This window comes from Diceros bicornis, chromosome 6 (genome assembly GCF_020826845.1).
Source record: "Diceros bicornis minor isolate mBicDic1 chromosome 6, mDicBic1.mat.cur, whole genome shotgun sequence".
Taxonomy (NCBI): Eukaryota; Metazoa; Chordata; class Mammalia; order Perissodactyla; family Rhinocerotidae; genus Diceros; species Diceros bicornis.
Window position 1 is genome coordinate 69,069,453 of NC_080745.1, and position 24,954 is coordinate 69,094,406.

At 44.0% G+C, this 24,954-nt stretch overlaps 1 protein-coding gene across 3 annotated transcripts; it reads left to right on the forward strand.

The window, feature by feature from the left end:
• Positions 1 to 193: 193 nt before the first annotated feature.
• GSTO2 (glutathione S-transferase omega 2) lies at positions 194 to 23,376 on the forward strand. 3 transcript variants are annotated; one of them, XM_058543948.1, is made up of 7 exons: positions 197 to 1,365; positions 1,486 to 1,653; positions 1,921 to 2,029; positions 3,898 to 4,120; positions 5,062 to 5,163; positions 19,424 to 19,530; positions 20,929 to 23,376. In XM_058543948.1, the coding sequence occupies exons 1-7, from the start codon at positions 1,290 to 1,292 to the stop codon at positions 21,086 to 21,088; spliced, it is 945 nt and encodes a 314-aa protein (XP_058399931.1). In that variant the 5' UTR covers positions 197 to 1,289; the 3' UTR covers positions 21,089 to 23,376. The 3 variants fall into 3 exon arrangements, with proteins under 3 accessions (XP_058399933.1, XP_058399932.1, XP_058399931.1); XM_058543950.1 differs by lacking the exon at positions 19,424 to 19,530 and having other exon boundaries at positions 194 to 1,365; positions 20,929 to 21,071; XM_058543949.1 differs by lacking the exon at positions 5,062 to 5,163 and having other exon boundaries at positions 196 to 1,365.
• The last annotated feature ends 1,578 nt before the right edge of the window (positions 23,377 to 24,954 follow it).

A 24,954-nucleotide genomic window follows, 5' to 3' on the forward strand; every position in this document is an offset into this window, starting at 1 on the left:
TTCTCTATCTTCCAAAATGCACAGTTGTCAGCATGGCAAGTCAAGAACCAATTTCTCTTTTCCAGTACCAGATTTCTTTTCAGAGAACATTTATTCAAACATTTTTGCCACTCCCCAATTCTTATAAAACAACAACTTGCCGTATCTCACGTGAAATCACTCTGAATGATTTAGCAAAAAACGTAATTGAACCACTATTCTGAAGATTTTCAAAGATTCTTATTCAGTAGAAAAAAAATGTGAACACTATTAATCACTATTAATTTCTGGATAGATTGGAATTCCAAAGCCCAAATGTGCCCATTCATAAGGTGCATAATTAGGTTCTGTCATTTTTAATAAAGATATGTAGATTCAGCTACCATTTGTTGAGCAGCTATTATGTGCTGTATCTTTTCCGGGACTTAGATCCTCTCCTCTCCACACTGTTGCCAGCTGTAAAAGCCAAGAGAATGAGTCAGGCTTTGGAGTTTTAAAATTCTTCAACCCAACTAGCTGGTCACTTTGGGCAAATAATTTCCTTTTTCTGAGGCTGTTTTCTATTTTGTAAAATAGGAATAGTACTAGCTGCCTAACTGAGTAGTTGTGGGAATCAAATAAGGTAGTCCGTGGAAATCATTCAGTCAGTGTGAGTGAAACACATAATACTTCTCCTTTTTACCTGTCAATCCTACGAAATCCATTTACAAGCAATTCCCATTTCAGCTCGGCTCTGCAAAATTAAAGGAGTTATCTTTCCGCTTGCTAAATTTCAGGATCTCAGCCTATCAGGGTCAAGCAAAGGCAGCTACCTCCCTTATCTCATGTAGATGGAAAAGCTATCCAAGTGGCCCCTGAATGGCTGTGCTGTTGGCAATGTGTCCTTCACAATTAAAAAGGATTTTCTTTGAAATTTATGCTGAGGGTGTGGAGAGAGCTCACAAATGTGTCTTTGCCTCTAGGTATCCTGTTTCTATTCGTTACCAGTTTTTCAGAGCTTGGGTGAAATCTCACAAATAGGGCCAGAACTAGGGTGAGGCAAGTGAGGAGTCGAGGGCACAAAACGTAAAGAGGCGCTCCTTCTCAGCGTCGTGCGAGATCTCAACACTAACAAGTTTTTCCTTCTTATCTGCCATATCATGAGGAAGTTTGGCCTTATTTTAAAAAGGAAAAAACCCCTACTCATTATACAGAGGATGTGTCCAATTAGAGACGCAGGAGGGAGGGCTTAGAATAGTAGAGAAAACAATAGCGTTACCCTGGTCAATTTTTATTCAACTCCCTTGAAATACGTGCCGGATGGAGTTTAAATGCCTGTTCCTTGCGGATTCTTGACGTCGAGAAGAGACCCCACCGAATGGTGTACGCACGTTTTCAAAGCAAGGGGTAATTTTCAGAGTTTTTGCTCACTCCTGCTACTCTTTGGCTTCTGAATCTGGGGCGATGTCTCTCTAGGTTAAGTTATCCTAGCTCTGGTCCCAGATCATTTCCTCTCTGCCCCGCCAGAACCTAGTCGTTCAAAAATTGAATTTGGGGCGGGAGGCGCGCGCTGGAGCGCAGCTGTCGCTGGAGCCTGCGGTGGCGAGGAGCGGCAGGGCAGCGGCTGTGAGCGCCGGGCGATGCGCAGACGCCTGGAGACCATGGCTGAGGATGCGACCAGAACCTTAGGGAAAGGTGAGTCCTCTCGACAGCGGTCCGCAGGCGGGGGGCGCCGCATGGCTGGGATGTTGCCTCCGGAGAAGGGGCTGCCCGGCCTTGGTCCCGAGACCAGCGCGGCGGGGAGGGACTTGAAGGGTTCCTTTGCGCAAAAACCACGTGCAAAGTGCCCTCTCTGGGACTCCGGAGGTTGAGGGCGCGCAGCCCTCTTGGGGTTCCGGGTTGGGAAGTGAGCCCCTCTCCCCACTGGTCTAATCCACCTCTCCGTCCCCCTTCCCCCCGCAGGAAGCGTCCCCCCGGGGCCGGTCCCAGAGGGCCTGATCCGCATCTACAGCATGCGGTTCTGCCCCTATGCGCACAGAACGCGCCTCGTCCTCCAGGCCAAAGGCATCAGGTGAGGAGCCGGAGGCCAGCGCCCCGCAAGCGCAGGGAGATGTGTAAAATCCGGGGCCCCGTGCTCAGATTTCAGAGGGGTTCCGTCTCTTTCTTCTGAGTCCAAGTGAATAAATGATTAGCAAAAGGCGAGATTTTTAGCGCGCGGTCCTGAAGTGCAGAGCTCATGCGGGGCCGTGTCTGTGAATGAAACTTTTAGAACAACTCAGAGTGAACTGAATGATGGCTCTGGTGAGCTGGTTCCCTCCCATAATGCTTGTGAAGGATGGGCGTAGCGGAGGCCACCGAGGCCTTCTCTGCTCTTTGGAATGTAGCCCCCACCCCCGCCCCTACCCCAGGCACCTTCAGATCAACTCTGTTGTCTTCTTATTGCGCCTGTTGCATCCAACATTTTCTTATTTGTTTATCCATCTTTCCTCCACACCCCCAGCCCACTTCCACTCACCCCCCTCAAATGTAAGTTCTCGAGGGTGGGGACTTTTTCTCTTGTACTCGTGGGCTAGAAGAGAGCCTGGCATAGTAGGTGCTTAAAAATGTTTTTTGAATGAATCAACAAATAGTTCTAAACAATGAAATGGAAGGAACTGCTGTCAAGAGGTGTCTTGAAGGTCCTGACATACCTGAGAAATGGGTCCATATCCTTCCAGAAGGAATTTTGCCAGACTAGCTCTTGCAAAAGAGGTCTGGATTTGGAAGGCAGAGCAACGTTGTGGAATGGGCCCAGCGTGATGCAACAGGCCTCAAAGCTGAAGTGCTGAGGCCGTGTTCTTGACTCTTGTCTTGGAGAGGCCATCATTAGAGGGTGACTTCGGGGTGTCAGAGAAGTACAGAGACTAATATAGAGACATTTTAGATAAAATTGTGTAATTCTGCTTTGTTGAGTGTATGTGGCATATATTTCCAGATTCTTCCCTCTTGCTCAGTGCTAGTTGGCCCTAAGTTTACCTGTTTAAAATAACAGTAGCTTGATGTTTTACCCATAGTCATAAGTTGGCAGCTTAGGAACTAATGTCATATTTCTTTAGGGCAGGGTTCTCAACCGTGGCGCTATTGACATACTGGGTCAGATAATTCTTTGTTGTTTGTGTGTGGTGGGGGTGGGGGGAGGCTGTCCTGTACGTTGTTGGGTGTTTAGCAGCATCCCTGGCTTCTACCCATGACAACTAAACAACGTCGCCTCTGGTAACATTATGGGCTTGAACCTCTCATAGTAATAATTAATAACAATAAGAGGAATACAAAGTTATTGCTTGTTTATGTTTCTAGGCACTATCCTCAGCACTTTATACAAATTCACTTACTTGATCCTCACAACTATGCCAAGAGATGGGTACAATTATTATCCCCATTTTACACTTAAGGACACTGAGCACAGAAAGGTTAAGGAATTTGGCCAAGAACACAAGCCAAACTGTCCAGACCCCAGGCCATCAGATGCCAGAATTCATGCTCGGAATGCTAACATTGACCATTCTCTGTTGTGACCTGTTAATATCAGATTTGTATTTTCAAGCTTTAAAATGTACGAAACTCTGTACTGCTGAGGTTAAGCACGAGAGCCCGGAGTCAGACTTCCTGGGCTCTGGTCTTGGCTCTGCTCCTTCCCAGTGGTGATATTGGCAGGAGATTCAACCTCTTGGAGCCAGGAATCACAAGGAGCAAACAAGACAAGGTATAGAAAACAGTGAACACATCTTACTGTAGGGATGCAGACGATGTTATGTACTTTTCTTTGTAAAAAACCTAAACTTTAAAAAACTTAGTGCAAATTTAAATTTTATAAATTGACCTCTTTTGCTTTCAAGATGAGCGTCTGCTTGAATAAACCTCTAATGTTTGTTCTGTCTTGTTTTCCCTTTGCTTATTAAGACATGAAGTTATCAACATTAACCTGAGAAACAAGCCTGAATGGTACTACACAAAGCACCCTTTTGGCCAGATTCCTGTGCTGGAGAACAGCAAGTGTCAACTGATCTACGAATCTGTCATCGCTTGTGAGTACCTGGATGACGCTTATCCCGGCAGGAAGCTGTATCCATATGACCCTTATGAGCGAGCTCGCCAAAAGATGTTATTGGAGCTATTCTGTAAGGTATATCCACTTTTTTAAAAAGCCACTTACACTCTATTTTTCTTTGTGTGTCTTTCCCAAACTTCAATCCATTTTTAAAACCAAATCACTGGTGAAACTGTTTTGTTTAAATACTACGTATGCCTTAGGAGGGTAACTGGTACAGAATTACAGTAGGACTGCCACCTCTGATATTAAAGGTTAAAGGCTTAGCTGATAGCACTTTTCCATTTCATTAGCCATCTCCAGAGGTATGGTTATGGCATAATTATGACTGTGTGACCTGAGATAGGAATATTGAAAGAGCTGAAAACTGGTGATGCTTTAAAGGGAAGATGTCTAAGGTTTCAGGTAAAAAAAATATTGGGGTGTGGAGAAGGTAATGCACTATGCCCTTTATGCAGAGCAAGAGTGCCGACTGCCCAGGAAATGTGAAGAAGAGAGAAAAGGGGCACCTGTTGATAATGGGAGAAAAAATGATGGAGAAATTTTAAGATAGTTCTCTTTGAAAATAAATAAAAATAACTCAATGATATTAATAGCTGACATATACTGAGCACTTATGAGGTGCCAAGCACTGTTCTCGCTGCTTTGTAAAGGTTAACTCATGTAACCTGCACAACCGCCCTTTAAGGTGGGTACTATTATTGTACCCATTTTTCAGATAAGAACACTGAGGCTTAGAGCAGTTAAATGCCTTGCCTAAGGCTGTACAACATGGTAGTAGCTGCTCAAGTAAGGAGCACTGCGGAACCCCTTTTAAAGCACCTTGTTTTACCCGGGTGCTATGACACGTGGATTCCTGGAACCACAGAGATACCCCTTAGAGGGAGCTGGGGTGCGTGGACGTGAGTGTTGGCCTGTTAAGTTGGAGTGACAAAGCTTTTGCTGCCTTTTTAGGCAGAGCAGGAGCACGGAGTTCCCGCAGACTTCTCCATTAAGAACCTGTGTCCTCTGATTAGGTGCCACATCTGACCAAGGAGTGTCTGGTAGCACTGAGATGCGGGAGAGAATGCGCTAATCTGAAGCTAGCCCTGCAGCAAGAATTCTGCAACCTTGAAGAGGTACAAAGAGGGGCCCCTCTCCTGGTCAGATACAGGGGAAGAGGCGATGCAGGGTCCCTCATCTGGTCACCCTGACACCCTCTGCTTTCACAGACTTATTTTTTCTGCCAGACTTTGATAAGTTCAGCTACTAGTCATCTGATTTTAACTGTGGGTGCTTGCCCTCTGCTGACCTGCTCTGAAATTATTCTTGAAAATCTGTGAAGGAGTTGGGAGAGGACATGCGATGAATTTCCTCCTTCCCTTGAGTCACCACTTATCTTATGTATCTCCATATGGCTCTGTAGCTTCTGCCAGTGAAGCCGAGGTCTATATTGGTTAGGAATTGTGTTTGGCTGCTAGTAAAAGGGACCTAACTACTGTAAATTTATCTTATAAGGGTTTATTCTCTCACATAAAAAAGCCAGAGGTTTAGGGCAGTTCAGGGCTGTTTTGATGGCTTCTTCATAAGTTACCAGGGACTGAGGTTTTTTCTCTCTTTCTGCTCTGTCGTCTTTCGTGCAAGCCTTTCGTCAAAATGAAAGATATGACAAGGTGACAAGATAGCTGCTGGAACGGCAGCCATCACATCCAAGTTCCCGGTTGTGGAAAGGAGAACAGAAAAAGAAAAAATGGGAAATGACCAGTCTCCCTTAAAGGACAGTCTCCAAAGTCCTACCCAATGACTACTTAAATCTCATAGGCCAGAACTTAGTAGTAGGGTCATCTGTAGGGGAAGCTGGAAAATTTAGTGTTTTAACTGGGGACACCCTGAATAAAATCAGGCTTATGTAATTAAGAAAGAAGGGGAAAGTGGCTATGGGTGGGCAAGGGGCAATATCTACCAGTAGATCCTTTATTAACCTGGCTGTAATAGGGCTACTTACCCCTTACCTTTAGAATAATCTTGAAGGTGGTTCTTTGACTTCCTTTATCTTTGTTCCAGAAACTGATATGTTCCCTTTCTGTGTGGGTTGTAACTCTCTTGGCAGCCAGAGAACGCCGCTATTTTTATCTCCTCAGGGAAGGCTGATTATATTAATATTCTTCCATTTGACCTTTGTCAAGTGGAAACAGATTAAATTTATTTACTCTTGCAGCTGCCTGTCTTAGATTTGTACAATTGCAGTACTTAGGGGTGATTAATAGTAGTATGTAAGAAGTGTAAACCTTTGGTCCTGAGACCACTGACTATTATCTTGATTCTGAGGAGTCAGTATGATGTGGTGGAAAGAGTCTTGGATCCTAGGCTTGGCTTTACCAGATTCCAGAACTTTGGGCAAGGTCCTAGACCTCTCTGTGCCTTAGTTTCTGCATTTATAGAACAAGGGAGTGTTTTGAAAGGTGTGTTCCTCAGAGCCTCCAGGTTCTGCAGAGGGACCATCCTGGGAAGGGAGGCTTGGTCGTGGTTCCAGATCCTGCTTCTCTCAGACCAGCCTTGCTTTCATTGCCACATTTAAGATACCTAATAAGATTGCATCTGGAGAAGAAGGGGAACCACTGCTTTCAAAAATAAGTTTGAAAGCTCTCGTGTGTAGAGAATTTTTAAGGTCTTTATTTTAAAGATTAGCTGAACTGATTCCATCATGCCTGGTTACCTTCTTAAAAATAAATGCTGAGCCAGGGAAAGGAGCTGGGAAACAAAACTCTTTGAATCAAAAGATCATTGAAAACATATTTTGACCTGTCTCCCTCCTACTCTGCATTTGGTTGATGGATGAACTTTGTATATTACACATTGCTAAATAAGTGTATAATATTATGATGGAGGCATGGTTCTCTAGTTGGGGCTCTTCCAGAGGAAGTGTGCCCATATTTCCGTGCCATGCATTATGCTGCAAGTACACTGCATACACCGTCTCATTCAATCCTTCCAACCACCCTCTCAGGTAAACAGTACTATCCCTGCTTTGTGGATTGGAGTGGCCTCTCTGTGCAGGCTCTGAACTAGGTTCTAGGAGTACAGAAATTAAAGACCTTCAAGGGGCTCAAGCCTGGAGGGGGGGACAGACTGTTAAACCCATTTGAAACCTAGGTGTATTGAGTGCTGGGCTGGAGAAATGCCCAAGAGAGAGCTGGTGGAGTGGGGGTGGATTATGCCTCTCTTGACTTCTCCAGGGTGAAGTAGAGGCACGGGGGAGAGAGACTAGTGTGTTCAGCAAACAATAAGCAGGGAGTGGTTGGTGACCAGGGAGTTGCCGATAAGGGGTGAGTGTGGAAGTGGCCCAGAATCCGACACTAAAGGGCCTTTTCCACTGTGCCAAGGAATTTGAACTTTATACCCAAGTTGATGGGGAGTAATCGAAAACTATTATGAAGGGAGTGGTGTGCTCCCTCTTGCTTTTAAAAAATATTTCAGCCCAACAACCATGTGGGGCATGCATGAAAGGGAGAAATTGGGGGACAGGGGAGGGACAAAGGGGACCACACTAAGAAGGGTTGGAGAGGGAGATTCAAGTGGGGAGATTTTCAGAGAGTAAGATGAGAGGGAATCTGGTGAGAGGTAGCAATTGTCGAGGATGGTTTCCACTCTTCTGGCCAGTAAATGTGGTGCTTTTCACCGACAGTTGGCAGGAAGATCAGTTGTGCTCCGTGTGAGGTGCTGATGGGATGTTCATGTGGAAACCGAGCTTGGGAAGGTAGCCCGTGGGTGTCCGAGGCCTCCGAAGGTCTTACTGCCCGGGGGCTTGACTTGCCAAGGACAGTGCCCCTCTTCACACATGTGACTTGGCATTAACAAGCAGGGCTGTCTCTCTTTGTTGAATTAGGGCTAGTGGAGGAGGTGAAGCTACTCAAACAGAGCCACAAAATGCATCGATTATAAGAACAAGAATTGAAATTCCGTGTTTTACCTTTGTGGCTGCCATTCAACCAGAGAGATTAGGAAATAACCAGTGGTGTGGTGATAAATGTTTAACAACTGGCTCCCTCTGAAAAAAGAAGAAGAAAAAAGCCCTGATTTGTAGCATTTGCTGGCTTCATTGGTGTAAATACTCCCACCAAAGGCTGATTTTAACCTATCAGTGTGAAATCTCAGAGTTGGGAAGAGATGTGGGCAATCAGCCCTCTCCAGCACATCACTGAATAACATGTGTCCACTTTATGGTCAGTGGACAAGTCCTGGAAATAACTGTTAACTAGCCCAGGTTAAGGTAGCTTTCACTGATGCTATTTAAAGACCGTGGAATATTCAGCTTTGTTCTAACCGATTTGAATGCGGTTTTTGTCTCATAAAATGTTAGCAAGAATTGCTACAACTACAATGTAGGCCATATCAGAATCTGAAACATGCCCAACGAGCTTGAATTATTTGATCCATTCCTCTAAATACCAATATATCGACTCTAGGAGATTCTAGTGAAACGGAAACTTGTCAGAATAGTTCTAATAGAGATGATCCCCTGACTTACGTGACTCTTTCGCATGGTTTTGTACAATCAGGATTTTCTGTGAGCTGAGAGTGTATCAAATACACATGGGCTTTCTGAGTGATAAGCAAGTCAAGATACCAGTGTATAACCTCCTGCCATGTTATCCTCAAGCAAAAGGCTCAGTTTACCTTTTGCAGCCTTAAACTCGGACACTTTCTTCTTTTGAAATAAATGCCATCGGACTTTTTAAGTTTTTTCTTAGAAAATCCAATTTCATCAAAGTTAAAGATTTATTGCACTTGTTATAGAACCACATTTTTGTGTCGTATTTTTACAATTCTTTGAGATACATGACTGGTGCTTTTATTACTGAACCAGCAGCCTCCCCACTTGGTTTCCTGTTCTGAACATTTTCATGAGTTTTAAAACGACTGGAATGCCCTTCTGTAATCACACTTTCTGTCTTCAGAGCGATTTTCTAGCCTTTACTGAATCATTAATCCGAGCAGCATACTTTTTTAAGCTTTATTCTTCTTTTGTGTTTGTCATTGACTTTTCCATTTCCGAATAGCACCTGAGCCCACCTTTGTTTTATGTTTGTGGATTGGAATGTGGCAGGACCTCTCAGTGGCTCTGTTTGTGCCAGTGCCTTCATTCTGGATGTTGTCGTTGTGGAAGTGGTCAGCCGAGTCCAAGTGCAGCAAAGGACAGGGTTTGGCCAGATTTCTGCGATGCTTTGGATGTTTGCTCTAATTCAGCATTCCGGTGCTTATGAATTCTACATCCTGGCTATTGCTTGATCCCTTACTAGTCACCATCAGAAATCAATACGGGGGAGTGAGAGGGAGTAACATAGATAACTCTGGAATAACACTGAGGGAGTGAGAACCTGCCCAGTAACTGAGGCCTGCAGCTTCTGGCGGCCACAGGACAATTTATGCTTTTAATTCTTGGCATTCACTGGCCTGCTTTGTGGTATTTTACTTTGCATTTTTGTGCAAAGTTTCCCACATCACCAAATTTGATTCCATGCCTTATATGTGTATCAGTTTGCATGAGGTCACATTTGCAAAAGTTGTATGTACATCACCCAGGAGCATCTGTGGTTAAATATTTTCTTGATTCAAAATTTCACCCATAATCTTAATTTTTATTTATTTATTTAATTAAAAAATTTTGGGGGGCCGGCCCCATGGCTTAGCAGTTAAGTGCGTACGCTCTGCTACTGGCGGCCTGGGGTTCGGATCCTGGGCGCGCACCAACGCACCGCTTCTCCGGCCATGCTGAGGCGGTGTCCCACATACAGCAACTAGAAGGATGTGCAACTATGACATACAACTATCTACTGGGGCTTTGGGGGGAAAAAAAAGGAGGAGGATTGGCAATAGACGTTAGTTCAGAGCCGGTCTTCCTCAGCAAAAAGAGGAGGATTAGCATGGATGTTAGCTCAGGGCTGATCTTCCTCACAAAATAAATAAATAAAGGTAAAAAAAAAAATTTTTTTTTTTTTTGCTGAGGAAGATTCGCCCTGAGCCAACATCTGTGCCAGTCTTCCTCTATTTTGTATGTGGGTCAACGCCATAGCATGGCTTGACAGGTGGTGTAGGTCTGTGCCTGGTAACCGAACCCACGCACCTGGGCTGCCAAAGTGGAACATGCTGGACTTAACCAATATGCCACGGGGCTGGCCCCATAATCTTAATTTTTAATCTGTCCTTTCTCCTCTCCAAAAAGAATACATTTGCCCAATTAGATTATATTGTCTTGGTTAAGTTTTGCTATTTTTCTTTCTTAATTTTTATTAATTTCAAAAATGAAATTATTTATATATTATTTAATTGTTTCTCCTTTGCTGTCACCAGGACGTGAAGGAAAGAAAGTTTATACCTGGCTAATGTTCACTGAAAATAATTTTCTTTTCTTTTTTTTTTTTTAATTTTTTGTTTATTGTAGTAACATTAGTTTATAACATTGTATAAATTTCATGTGTCCATCATTGTACTTCTATTTCTGCATGGATTATATCATGTTCTCATGTTCACCATCCAGATACTAATTACAACCCATCACCACACACATGTGCGTAGTTATCCGTTTTGCCCTCCTCCCTCCCCCCTGGGAGGGAGGGAGTACCAGGAGTAGTACTAGAGTACCAGGGGAACTCTGGTAACCACCAGTCGCATCTCCGTCTCCATGTGTTTGTTTGTTGTTGTTATTGTCTACTACTTAATGAGTGAGATCATACAGTATTTGACCTTCTCCCTCTGATTTATTTCACTTTGCATGATACCCTCAATGTCCATCCATGTTGTCACAAATGGCTGGATTTCATCGTTTCTTATGGCTGAGTAGTATTCCATTGTGTATATATACCACATCTTCTTTATCCATTCGTCCCTTGATGGACACTTAGGTTGCTTCCAAGTCTTGGCTATTGTGAATAACGCTGCAATGAACACAGGGGTGCATGTATCTTTACTCATTGGTGTTTTCAAGTTCTTTGGATAAATACCCAGCAGTGGAATAGCTGGATCATGTGGTAGTTCTATCCTTAATTTTTTGAGGAATCTCCATACTGTTTTCCATAGTGGCTGTACCAGTTTGCACTCCCACCAGCAGTGTATGAGAGTTCCCTTCTCTCCACATCCTTTCCAACACTTGTTGTTTTCTGTCTTGTTAATTATAGCCATTCTACGGGTGTGAGGTGGTATCTCATTGTAGTTTTGATTTGCATTTCCCTGGTAGTTAATGATGTTGAACATCTTTTCATGTGCCTGTTGGCCGTCTGTATATCTTCTTTGGAGAAATGTCTGTTCAGGTCTTTTGCCCATTTTTTAATTGGGTTGTTAGTTTTTTTGTTGTTGAGATGCATGAGTTCTTTATATATTTTTGAGATTAACCCCTTATCAGATGTATGGTTTGCAAATATCTTCTCCCGGTGGTTAGGATGTCTTTTCGTTTTGTTGATGGTTTCCTTTGCTGTGCAGAAGCTTTTTAGTTTGATGTAGTCCCATTTGTTTATTTTTTCTATTGTTTCTCTTGCTCGGTCAGACATGGTGCTTGAAAATGTGTTGGTAAGACTGATGTCAAGAGCGTACTTCCTATGTTTTCTTCTAGAAGTTTCATAGTTTCAGGTCTTACATTCAAGTCTTTAATCCATTTTGATTCAATTGTTTCTCCTTTGCTGTCACCAGGACATGAAGGAAAGAAAGTTTATACCTGGCTAATGTTCACTGAAAATAATTTTCTGTAGCCTTTTGTGTATGGCAAACTATTTACATGCTAAATTTATTGTTTTTTTAATCAACTAATTTAACACATCCACAAACTAAATTCATTGCTACTAGCTATTTTCTGTAACAGCTTTACTGAGATATAATTCACACATCATAAAATTCACCGTTTTCAAGCGTACTGTTCAGTGGTTTTTAGTATTTTCACCGAGTTGTGCAATCATCACCGCTATTTAATTTCAGAACATTTTCATCATCCCAAAAAGAAACCCCTTAGTCGTTAGCAGTTGCTTCCCATTTCTTCTCAACCCTCCCAGCCATAGGCAACCACTGATTTACTTTCTGTCTCCATGGATTTACCTGTTCTGGATATTTCATATAAATGGAATCATGCAGTGTTAGCCTTTTGTGAGCCTCTTTTACTTAGCATAATGTTTTCAAGGTTCATCCTTTATTCCTTTTTATGGCTTAATAACATTCCATTGTACGGATACCACATTTTATTTATCCATTCATCAGTTGATGGACATTTGGGTTGTTAGCAGTTTTTGGCTACGACAAATAATGCTGCTGTGAACATTCATGTACAAGTTTTCGGGTTGGACATATGTTGTCAGTTCTCTTGGATATGCTAGCTAATTTAGCATGTCTACTGACGTGCCATTTTTTAGTGTTAACCACCATTCTTTCACACTAGGGAACTGGTTATCCCTATTCACGATGATTGGTTGAGCAGTTTTTGTCCTGTGGCTAGTTTGGTAACTTCATTCGTTGTCCAATTCTGACAGCTGCCTTCTAGGTAAACTAAGATTTGCTGTATTTCTTTTAACAACTTTCTACTATACCCTCTCCCACCATGTAAATAATGGAATAATAATTATTCTTATTATTTACAAATTAATTTTACTCTTCTCCAATTATAGAGCCATACTTGTTCATTACAGAGAATTTGAAAAATATAGAAAAATATAGAAACTAAGAAAAAATTCATAATCCCACTATTCAGGAACAACCACTGTTATTATTTTTTTGTTTTCTGTGCTTTTCTTCTATGTATATTATTATGTAGTTGAAATTGTACTGTATATAGAACTTGGTTACCATTATGACATAAGGATTTTCCTCATATTTTAATAAATTCTATAAATGCTTATTTATATGTATAAGGGTGTTTATTAGAGCAGTGTAATTTATAATGGAAAATGATAAACCTTAATTAGGTTTATCATTAATTAATTAATTACATTAGATGGAGAATGGTTAAATTATATTCATCTTATAGAATTCTGTAGAGCAGTTAAAAATGACTGAGGTAGATCCTTGTGTATTGATATGAAAAGATTGCTTGGAAATATTTAAATGAATTACACAGTAATACAGATGGTATGATCCCATTTTTGTAGAAGAAAACAAAGCTTAACTATATATGTGTACATATACATGTAAATAAATACCTAGAAAAATGTCTGGAGAGACACACATCAAACTCCTACTAGTGGCTACTACTGGGAAGGGGATTAAATTAGCATTGGGCTGGGAAAGTGGTTAAGGGCAGGAATGGGGGAGAGAGGGTCTTTGCCTTTTGTACTGTTTTCTGTATTTGAATTTTTTTTTTAATATATAATGAGAATGTATTTATTACATGTGTAATTTTTTAAAATGGAAAAAAATCACTTTTCATTTGCCCTGCGTATAAACCCTGGTTATTTATCCAGCACTCTCATTAGAGGTGTTTAGATTGTTTCAGTCATTTACCGTTATGAATGATGCTGCAGGGAACAGCAGCTTGTTTGCATAAAAAGCATTTTCTCTATTTTAGAATATGTCCTTAGGCTGGACTTCCAGGAATGGAATTACCAGATCAAAGGGTATGAACACTTTGGAGGCTGGAGCTGTATGTTGCTAAACTGCTTCCCCAAAGACTGTGCTGTTTACCGTCCTTCCCCCTCCGGTTCCCCACCCCCACCCCCCACCACCACCACTAGCGCCCAGCAGTATTTGAAAATGCCCTTTGCACTAGTTCCTTTTCACTGTTGGGAGATTTCATTTAAAAAGATATTTCCCTGTTTTGGAGAGAAACAGTAATTTCTCATTGTTGATTTAGTGTGTATTTCTTTGGTTGCTAGTGAAATGGAAGATTTTCCCCCCAAATATACCATCTCTTTGTGTTTTGTCTTGTGAAAATCATCTGTTCAGAGGGTTTGCCCATCTCTCTCAAGGTCTTACTGATTTTCCATGTTGGTTGGCAAAGATTCTTTTTAAAGAGTTCTTTATGTATAAGGATATTTGCCTGTTTTTAGGATACATTTTTTTTTAACTTTTAATTTGGCTTATCTTTTTTGTACATACAGAAATATAACATTTAAAAATATTGTGCTATGAGTCTTTCCTGCTGTGATCTCTTCCACTGCTTTTATCATAGGAGGTCCTCTCCCCCTTCAGAGATTTGATAAATATTCATTTAATTTTCATTCACCATCCATCACTTTAAAGATATTTGGCTTGTCAAGCATTGCCCCACTAGCTTTTCCCTCCTACTATCTTACAAATATATTTTGACAAAAGAATTAAGCCCATTAAAAGGATTCCAGCATAGAATTTTCTGGGTGGTCCTTTAATCCCAAATGTTGGCAGTTGCATTCTGAATCTTCATGGGGACTCTAGGACTTGAGTGATGAGCAGCAGGAGGGGCGTGGTCTGCGCAAACCCTCCTTCTAAGCCTTCTTTCTGGAGGAGAAATGGTTTTATCTATTCTCCAGTTTTGTTGTATGTCCTTGGGTTGTTTTAAGGGAATCGGTTCATCGTGGTTAGTTCAGCCTCAGCTATACATCAGTGCAGCAGGGACCAGAAACTTGAAAACTTGAGAACGTCGCATTATCTTTTATGACCTTAAAAGATTCCTGCCCTGGAGTTGCGTAGTTTTCTGCTGCTTCTGGATAAGCGCCTGCATTGCTGATGTGCTGGCAGGTGGCTCTGTGCCTTTGGGGAGTGGGGTGGGGTGCTTCTTCTTAAGAACTATTTCCGTTAAGAAAACCGCTCTCTTCCTTCTCCAGCAAGGACAGGAGCGCCCGCTGCGACCACCACGCTGTCTGTCTTCGTTAGAGGCCGGGGACTTCTCGGCAATGGTGTAAATGACGGTGGTGCAGGGCAGTGGCCGCTTCAAGGTTTGAAGTGCAGTTACTGTAGCTGAGGCGGGGAGTCCAAGACTGCAGGCTGAAGCTTTTTAGGATACCTAGTTTGAGGAAGTCTGGGATTCGCTTCTCTTTATGATCTTGCTTGTCTCACAAAAACCTTAGAGATGTCTTTTTCCTCCTTGACGAACCTCCTGGGGGAGGCACGGCCAGTGCGCCTCACCACCAATGGCCACAAGGGGGAGCTCCGCGCGCTTCTTCCTTCAACTCGCGCTCTAGGGCGAACCTCCTTTGGTCCTCCTGGGGGAGCCCGAGAAGCGCTCGCAGATGAGGGGCCCTCCCATCCAGGCTTCTCACGTTCAGCGGGTGAAAGTAGTGTCCCTTCGTCATACCAAACAGCTCCTCCCTCTTCATTTGCGTGCTTATTCCTTATCCCTTGTGCCATCAAAAGCAACGGAAGGCTCTGTAGTTATTTTTTCAGTGAACTGGAGAACAGAAAATTTTAAAAATAGATTTTTGTAATACTCCAGGAAATCAAATAGCTTTTCCCTAAATATCTCAATTCTTAAGCCTGAATTGAACATGTATTAATACTTTAGGAAACCCGAGGGCTGGAAGCTAGAGCCTCAGTTCCCTCCCCTGGCTGTGTGTGGCTTCGTGGGGGATGTCTGGGGCCTTGGAAGAAAAGCATCTTCTAAGCAGGCTCTTTTGTCTTGGTGGATGATACCAAGGACAGTAGTTCTGAAAGTGAGGGATTCCATTGTGAGAGAAGCTATTCAACGTTAAGATTGGCCAATATCATGATATGTGGCAGGTGGGTGACAGAAAGAACTCAAAAGAGAGTTTTTAAAAAAGACGTTGGATATTGACATAACCACTGCTAAGTGGGTCGAGGTACAAGGGCAGCTTCCTATTCCATTTCTGATGATAAAACACTTAGGAAAGTTAAGACATTGGCAATTAAGACTGTCAGTTTATTTTACCTCTGACTATCCTAAAACCTGTCAGAGGAGCTAACTCGCGGTAAGCAAGGGACTCAGTTTAAACTGAGAACACAGAAGAACTATTTTAGTAAAGTTGACCAATGGAATAAAACAGGAAGGAGAGACTTTTGGTAATCTCTTTCACCGTGGTTATGTTGGCGTGTCACCTCCGTCAGTTTGGTGCTCTGGCAGAGCCCCTGATTGAGAAAGAGTGAGGAGGAATAGGACTGAGGAGGGAGTTCTCCTGGGGAAGCTCAGCTGGGCCAGTGCTGGGCTGTAGCAGAGTTCAGAGTTTGTTGGTTCTAAACTTTTTGCTGACACTTAAATTTAAAGAACAAGCACAGAATTCACAAGAGACTTGGGAAAGCTGCTGTGATTCTAGCCCTCATACATATGAATTTGAAGTTGAGTGACACAAGGGTTGACGCTGGTCTGGGAATTAGGAGAGTGGCGTTTTGTCTTAGCTCTGGCACTAACCGGAGAGCCCCTCTACCTCCCTGGGACTGCGCATCCTCCTCTGTAAGTGAGAGACAAGAATCTGCTCACCAGCATGTTTTTCTCTCCGCTTCAGCTGCCAGGAAACTCAAGTCAAATTCAAAGTTTTATTTAAGGAAGTCTGCAGGAGCCTTGGCTTGATAGCTTGATGCCATTTTATTTCCTTGTTTTGACCTTCTGTTCTAACTTTTATTTTTCCCTGAGCTTAGCATTGTATTATTTTTCATATTTCATATTTTATTGTACACATTTTTGTACATAAATAAATGGTAAAATGGGAGGGGAGTCACATTAGAGGAGTTCCAGCGGCCCTTCCAGTACCGATGGTCTGTGTGAGTCATTTCACATGTCTTGAGGGTACCAGGTTTGCATAGAAAGGAGTTCTCCTATGGAGGGTCCTAAAGACTTGAATAAAGCTCTAAGGAGGCCTGGCCAGGATGTTCTCCTACGTCACTGGGAGGTGTCTGTGAAGGAGCCAGCACTCTATGCTGGTTTACAGGAAGACAGCTTTTCTATTGGGATTTTTAGACTTCACTGTGAGAAATCTGGTGGAGAAATGTCTGTCTGAAGCAGGGCTCAAGAATCTTCAGCTGTATCAAGAACTCCAAGGAATTTTGATGTCACACTTGGATTTAAGAAAGTCCAAGGAAATGTGAATATGTATTTCGGGGGTGGAGGAGAGGCCGGCAGAAGATAAGTGATGCCTCACCCATTTCAACCATATGCTCATCTTGGCTTTTTATTGTACCATACTTTGATAGGGCTTCAAGTACTCTTAGTGTTTATGTAAAAATTGATCTTATCTATAAGAGCATATATATTTAAAGGCAAACTCTTACTTTGAGTGAACAGAAAGCTTTACACATATTTACCAAATAAACATCAATTACTAAGCAGTTATTCATTTTCATAATATCACTTTACCAAAGGACCCATCAAGGGTTCCATTAAATGTCCATATATGATTTGTTTTGACAAAGACTTTCCCAAGAGCACCTCTGCTCTGTAAAGCAGGAGTCACACAGAGGTTCAGAGCCCATAAGTTTAGATTTAGTTCTGATTTGTGCCATGAAGGCCAATGATAAGCTGAAGGTATGTGTTTCAAAGCCAGGGATAAAAGTTTGGATAATTATTATCTGTTCCTGAACATAAAGAAGGTTTGGGGCTTTCTGGAATCCATAAAAACTGAACAGTTTGTGCATTACCCCTGTAAGTCAGGTCTTGTTTATACATGACTGAAAATAGCCTTTGTTTTGAGTTTTCATTGGCCAGATTCTGCTGTTTTAGTACCAACCTGTTAGTTTGAACAAAGTGACATCAGCTAACATTTTTTCAGACTTCCAGGGCACTAGTGAGGGGACTCCTCCATGCCATACTGGGAGATAATGGAGACTTAGACTTTAGGGCACCAAGATTTGCTTTTTCCTGTGAGAAGGGTGGTGGTGGGGGATCCCATTGATCTTTTCTGTCAGGGATGGTTTGCTTTCTGTGGATGTAACCTTCGGGGGTCTCTGTGCTCTCTCCTCGCAAGAGCTCATATTTATTCATGCTGATTACGTCACTCTCACCATAACCTCTGAGGTGGGCACTAACGCTACCACCATCTTACAGAGGAGAAAATTGAGGCTTAGAGAAGGAGGTAGGTAAGTTGCCCTGGGTTCCATGTTGAATCAGAGGTAGAGCCCAGCATAGGACCAGGACTGCCGGCTCTGGAGTTCACCTTCTTAACTACAACCCTAGACCACATTATAAAGTCAATAGGCTGGTCTGGAGTATGAAGAATCAGGCCTGAGCGATAGAGATAGGAATCTAGAAATCAAGATAAAGGACATGGGAATCTAGATCTATAGCTATAGGGAAGTATTCAGTTGATTAGGAGTTATATGGGTCACAGAGGGTCGTTTGCTTGATCTAACGAGGTAATTGGCTCCATCCTTTTCTCTTTGGGAAGACCTGACCTGACAATAACCCCTGCTAAGCACTTTTGCTTTTTACATTTTCAAGTACTTTTTAATTTTTACTATCTTTGGCTATCTGTCTGTTAAGAGTTGTCTGTTTTCTTTACAGTCCATCTATCTGGGTTGATTTGTCCCATTTGGGAACGTGAAATTTTACTGTAAAAAGTTGACAGTGTTGGGGCCGGCCCGGTGGCGCAAGCGGTTGGGTGCGCGCGCTCCGCTGCGGCGGCCCGGGGTTCGCTGGTTCGGATCCCGGGCGCGCACCGACGCACTGCTTGGTAAGCCATGCTGTGGCGGCGTCCCATATAAAGTGGAGGAAGATAGGCACCGACGTTAGCCCAGGGCCGTCTTCCTCAGCGAAAAAAAGAGGAGGATTGGCGGATGTTAGCTCAGGGCTGATCTCCTCACAAAAAAAAAAAAAAAAAAAAAAAAAAAAAAAAAAAAAAGTTGACAGTGTTGAGTGGCCAACAAGGTGAAGTTCAAAGAGCTCAAATGAGAAAAGAAAATATGATGGAAAGACAGTGTTGGGATTTGAGGGAGCGCATTAAATAGCACTGCTCTTTCCTGCCTTAACTTTGAGTTGATTGAGAAATAAGGCAAAAGAGGAAGACGTAGGGAGACTACGGTATCCCCTTTATTACAGACAAAGTGGGTCCTGGAGAATGGGGACCACAACTGCAAAAGTGGGGTTCCTGATGTGGCACCCCCCCGCCTCCCAGTAATGGGCAGCACTGGCCTGAGGCAGGGCCTCCCCTCTCCAGGGGCTGAGTTGTCCATGGAAAGGTTAGCACGTGGAGGAGCCTGTCCAAGGCTAAGAGAGAGGGGCCGGGCTCCCTCTGCCTGGGCTGTCCTTCCAAATTCTCTGATCAGATGAGCCAGCCATCCCTCCAGTGCTGAAAGCAGGGAGGGGCTGAGTGAGGCTGGGAGTGTGACCCTGAAGGAGGAGGAAGAAACCTCAGGAAAAGGGAAGAAGCCTTCACCTAGCAAATCAGAAGAATCAAAGCCTTATTTCTCCCTCTTTGGAAATTAACTTGATATTTATATTTAGTGTCTATAAATATGTCAGCAGGTAGGGAAATTAACTTGCTTTTGTTCTGTTTAAACTTTTAGATTCTTGGCTATCAGAACACCATCTTCTTTGGTGGAGACTGTATATCCATGATTGATTACCTCTTTTGGCCCTGGTTTGAGCGGCTGGATGTATACGGATTAGCCGAGTAAGACATCCATGGTCATGAATCCCTGGGGTCACTCTGGGTGACAGTGGTTGAAATGGGCTGGTTTGTTTCACAATGAATGTGAAACAAAATCAGGTTTTAAACTATGTGTTTCCTTGTTCAAAATGCATTGTGCTCTTCTACCACTAACTGCCTACCCAAACTTTGCCCATATTTCTGCTGCTAAGACCCTGTGTCCAAAAGCCCCCCACAGTGCTTCAGAGCCACTGACCTCACCAGCCCACCCAATGCAGGCTGGTGGTGAAGGCACAGGGTTTTGGTGACTTGTCTCCATCTCCCTCAGTGGCCCTCCACCTGGTCCTGCTGAGTCATCCAGTGGACACCGTACATCTTACTCACATCTTAGTTCCCTGAGGAATCTTCCCCCGATAGGAATACCATTAATAAAATAAATGATTTTAAAAGTAACATATGCTTGATGTTAAAACAACCAAGCAAAATGGCAGCCATACACCACGGAAGTATAGGGATGTTTAAAGTAGAAGAAATGCCCAGTGGACTCAGGGAGACTGTATACGGTCCCTGGACAGACAGAACACGCGCTTTATCTCCACAATGCTCAGAGAAGTTGAATTTGTCCCGACACCTGCTTTGACCCCAGCCAGTCACGTGATGGGTGCCGGACAGCTGTGGCATTTGGCAATCCAGTCCCGCCGAGGCAGAACTGGGACTGGAGCCCCATAATGCACAGGCTTGAGTCTACCCAGAAGTCTCCTCCTGCACTTCCCACCGCAGCTGTCTCTGAGGGACGATCACATATAACACGTTTGGTTTTTTTAAACTATGTCTCAACATAAATGTTACAAAAACCTGTCTCCGGGGACAGAGTATTGAACCACAGGTTAGGAATCCTCACCTCTACTCCTGGATTTTCCCCTGACCAGTTGAGTGAGTCACTTTACATATCCTAGACCTAAACTTCCTGATGGCCTGGTCAGCTCCGTTACTTCAAAGTTTGATGATTGTTTTATTCATTTTTCAAAAGAGTTTTTGGAAACTACTTGTCTTTATTTTTTTCAAACCCCCTAAAGTCAAATCTGAGGATGACACAAGAATGTTTCTTTCAGAGGGTTGTCTTTTTGTTGGTAACCAGTGAAGCATAGATACCTTATTTCCCCAGAGCAATCCATCCACAAGTATTCTAACTGTATTAAAAGCAACAACAACTTCTCTAATTCAAAAGCTACATAGCTATTCCAGAAATAAGGTTTTCATCCAGTAAATGCTCATGCTCAGTTGATAATGAGACAACTATGATAACCTTTGTTGACCAAATAAACCCATTTTTCGTACCTTGTAAATCTAAATAGCGGTACGTGTGACCTTTCCCGATGCCTTCTGCTTCAGATGAGCTAACCCTTCTCTCCTGTCCTGCAGCTGTGTGAACCACACCCCAGCACTTCGTCTCTGGATCGCAGCCATGAAGCAGGACCCCGCAGTGTGTGCCCTTCTCATAGATAAAAACATTTTCCTGGGCTTCTTGAATCTCTATTTTCAGAACAACCCTGATGCCTTTGACTATGGGCTAAGTTGCTGAGTCTCACAGTCCTCCCCTTCACCATCCAGAATTCCCAAGCTTGTCATGATTCTGAATCAGGAATTGTTTTGATGGGTCAATAAATCTCTGTTCATTTTCTTTGATGTTTCCAATAAACATGGAGACAGAAAACATATTCTTTCTGATAATGACGTGTATGAGTCTTCTAGCCCATAACTTCTAATGATTCTCTAGAACTCTCTAGTGCCCAGTGCTAATGTCCAGGCACGTTTTGGGATCCTGTGGGCATCCCAGCTCCTTGGCCTTTAGCTCAGTTTGACCTCCAGATTGTTGGTGCTGATGCTGATGTTGAGGTCCAGGCCTACCCATCCCTGATGTTTGTCACTACAGACTGGCACTCTCTACAACCCCCCAGGTGAGAGGAAAGCTAGAGAAGAGAAGGAAGAAGAAAACACTCCACATCAAAATACCCTCCATTTGGCAAACAAAAGCTGCAGTCCATGTGGGCGTGCGTGAGTATCATTCTCGTTCAAACTTTGGCTGTGGGCCTGGGAGACACCGAGGGTCTTATGACTGAAAGAATTCCAAAGCAGGAAATGAAACACCCGTTATCACCCTGGACTAACTACGTCAGAATTTCACCGGTGCTGTCAGGGCTCAGGGTGGCTCACAGAATGTTCTCCAGCCGACATCCTGCCTTAATAAAATACGCCCGCTCCAAACCCTGTCTCAGGCAAAGGTCACTCTGTTGGATTTGGGTCACACACTCTTTCAGTTCGTCCCAACACATGCCTCTGTTTGCCCGTGTGTACCAAGCCCTGGGCCATGTAGGGGATAAAGATGACAAAGACACAGGAGCACCTGATCTCTCCACTTGTCTTGGTTGCAGTTTTACACTTAGTGCTTTGGAGCAGCTTGTCTTGCAGCGGAAATGCTTCTCTCGGCCCGATGTGGCACCTCCGCTGGCTGGGCCTGGCAGTGCCCGCCACTGAAGACGACAAAGAGCCCAGAAGGACGGCCAGGTGTGCCGGCAGGTGACTTAGGAGTGGGACGGGCCTGTCCGGTGCCTTTTTATCTCAGAGTCTAGGGATTAGCCTGTGATCATTTCAGCTTGGTGCACGCTGAATCTTTTCCCAGCCTCCAGCCATGCTGAGAGACCAGGGACCGCAGGAGTGATGTTTTGACTTGTCCGTTCCTGGGAGGAGCTGTCTGCTGCCCCTGCCTCTGACTCAGCCCAAACCAGCCTTGTTTCTCCCCACGTCTCAGCCTGCCTGGCCATCTGCTGCCTCTGGCTGGATTTTGACTCATGTAAATAGTTACCAGTGTGACTCCGTGCCAGCTGGACAGAAGCAAGCTTGCTTGGTGAGGTGGCCTGCTCTGCCAGAACAGGCACCTTGTGACAGGGGCAGTCTGCTGTGCCGTCTGCTCAGGATAGGGCACCCTGTTGCCGTGGGGCCTGGGCCAATACAGAGTGAAGTCACATTTCCCTGGGAACTTTGCTTGGCCCTTGTGGCCTCTCCTAGGATTTGGGGACTTATCAGTTTTTGCAGGTGTAAATCCTGTGTGCTGGTGAGTGTTTGGCATGTTGACAAAGTTGTTGTTGACACGATAGATAATGGCATGTTTCCAGATGGCCAAAACCAAAGATGTTCTCTTTGGGGGCTCCCCATGCTAACTTAGACAGCTTGAAGAACCAGGAAATAAAGGATGGAGAAAAGTGCTCATGGAGAAAGGTTGCAGGCTGGCGGCCCAGAGCCCAGTTTAGGATTTGAATGCCTTTCAGCCAGGCATGCTCTCTGCAGTTTGCCAGGGCCACCTGCACTGCCTTCCACGTCTTTCTTCTCACTCCTTTATGTCACCTGTCTGACCCGCAGAGGAATCTGAGTTGTCAGTCTCTGGATGATACTAGAAGGCTTTAGCCTGGAAAAAAGAGGCAATTAAATAATGCTCCATGAGGAGCTTTCAAAGTACTGCTTCTTTTATTGGGGGGTGGGGTGCAGAAATAATACATCAGGGTTAAAAAAAATACAACAATGAAAAAAAATAAGAAGTCTCCCATCATCTCATGTCCAAGATAACCACTTTTACCAGTTTGTGTCTATCTTATAAAAGCACGTTAAACTGAGCGTTTAGGATGAAAACTGTCCTCTATAGCCTGCAGATTGGAAAACGAGACGATTAGTTCAAACCACAGCATTTGAAAGAGCCTCATCGTCATAGAGGATGTTAACATCAGAATCAACGAGCAGAGGAGGTCACGTGGAGCTCCCTTGCTTAGAGGTTCTGAACTGGAGCCCGTCTGGACTGAGCTCAGTTACATCCTGACAGGGCAGCAGGGGTGGGCGGGGGTGGCCGGGACAGCTGGCAGTGGTGGTGGTGGTGGGGAGATGGTGACTAAATGTTACTTGAAATTCCTTCTAGCTCTAAATTGCTCTGATCTCAGACCACAGAGTGGCTGTGAGTGTTAGAGTGGATTACATGTAAATTCTAAGGTACGAGCTGGAGCGTTCCCTTCAGCACTGCAGGGACAGCCTGCCTGTGCCTCCGCATTGCCTTTGGAGCTTTGATGACGGTCGGAGCTGGGATAGCTCTCTCTTGATCTCTCACCTTTGTGTCCCACCTGGTCCGTGGTTCCTTTGTCCAAGTCAGTGGCCTTGACGGAGGGGAAGCTGTGCTGCTCTGGGTTGAGACCCAAGCTGGACTCCTCATGGTTTAGGTCACCCTGGTTATGTTTGTTAAAGTGTTCGCAAATAACCAACTACCCAGCCCAACAGGGTTCTCATCAGTCAGCCTCCAGCCTCCCCCGCCACCCCCCCAACACTGAACAGTGTGCCCTCCCAGGAGACCCATTTCCCATTCATCTTCATTTGTGAGTCCCTGGAAGACTGGACATTTGGTCTTCTCAAACATTTTGTTCATATCTGGCTCGTCAGAGCTCTTGGCCCTTTGCAAATACTGCTTCCTCCACTCTCTAATCTTCCTCAGAGCAGCCCCCTCGTTTTTTTCAACTAACTTTTTCTCTTGCAAAGTTTAGATCAAAATTCTTTGTGCCAAAAGGTGGTGTGCCATAGTGGTTACGAACAGGGCTGTGTGGTCAGATGCCTTGGGTTCAAATCCTAGCTCTGCCACCATTAAATTCTGTGGGTAAGTTAGTTAACCTCTCCGAGCCTCAGTTTCTTATCTGTAAAATGGGCTCATTAAATACCTATTTCATAGGGCTGTTGAAGAATGATGGGATCATCCACGTAAGGGCTTAGCACCTGTTGAGGAAATGCTCAGTGAATGGCAGGCAACCCTATGATCATGACACGTCTTCTGCGAATGATCAGACTTGAACTCTGTGTTCATTCTCCCATCACTTTGTGAAACAAGATGTCCTACATTGCACATGGCTTGATTCATGGTTTGGAGTTGTTTTCTGGTTGTTTCGTGTGTCTGGGTTTAGTCTCAAATGACCCGTGAGCCCTTGGCAGCTGGGACATTTATTCCTACCCCTTCCCCACTCCTCGCACCCCAAGTCTAGTTTAACACGGTGAATCCTGAAATCTTGGCACGTTGTTGATGATGGTAAAATAAATACCCTCTCCCATGTTATGGAGGAGCACTCAGAATCTCCCTTCTCTGCCCTCTTGGAGCGCATTATCTCTCTCCAATGGTTAAAGTGTGAAGGATTTCAAATGCCCGCAGGTCTGTCCAGTTGCCAGGCAGCTTGGATGCTGCCTGGAACACAAAAGCGCCCTGGGACTGTTCCGCTCATGGAAAGACAATTACACATGTGCTCCAGACAGGAACTGTGGGATAATCTATGCCCTGTTATTTCCTCCCAAGTATCCACCATGATCAAGAATCTCCTCGCAGGCAGCAAGGGTTCCCAGTCCACTTTGCGAGTAGCAGACAGCCTCCCT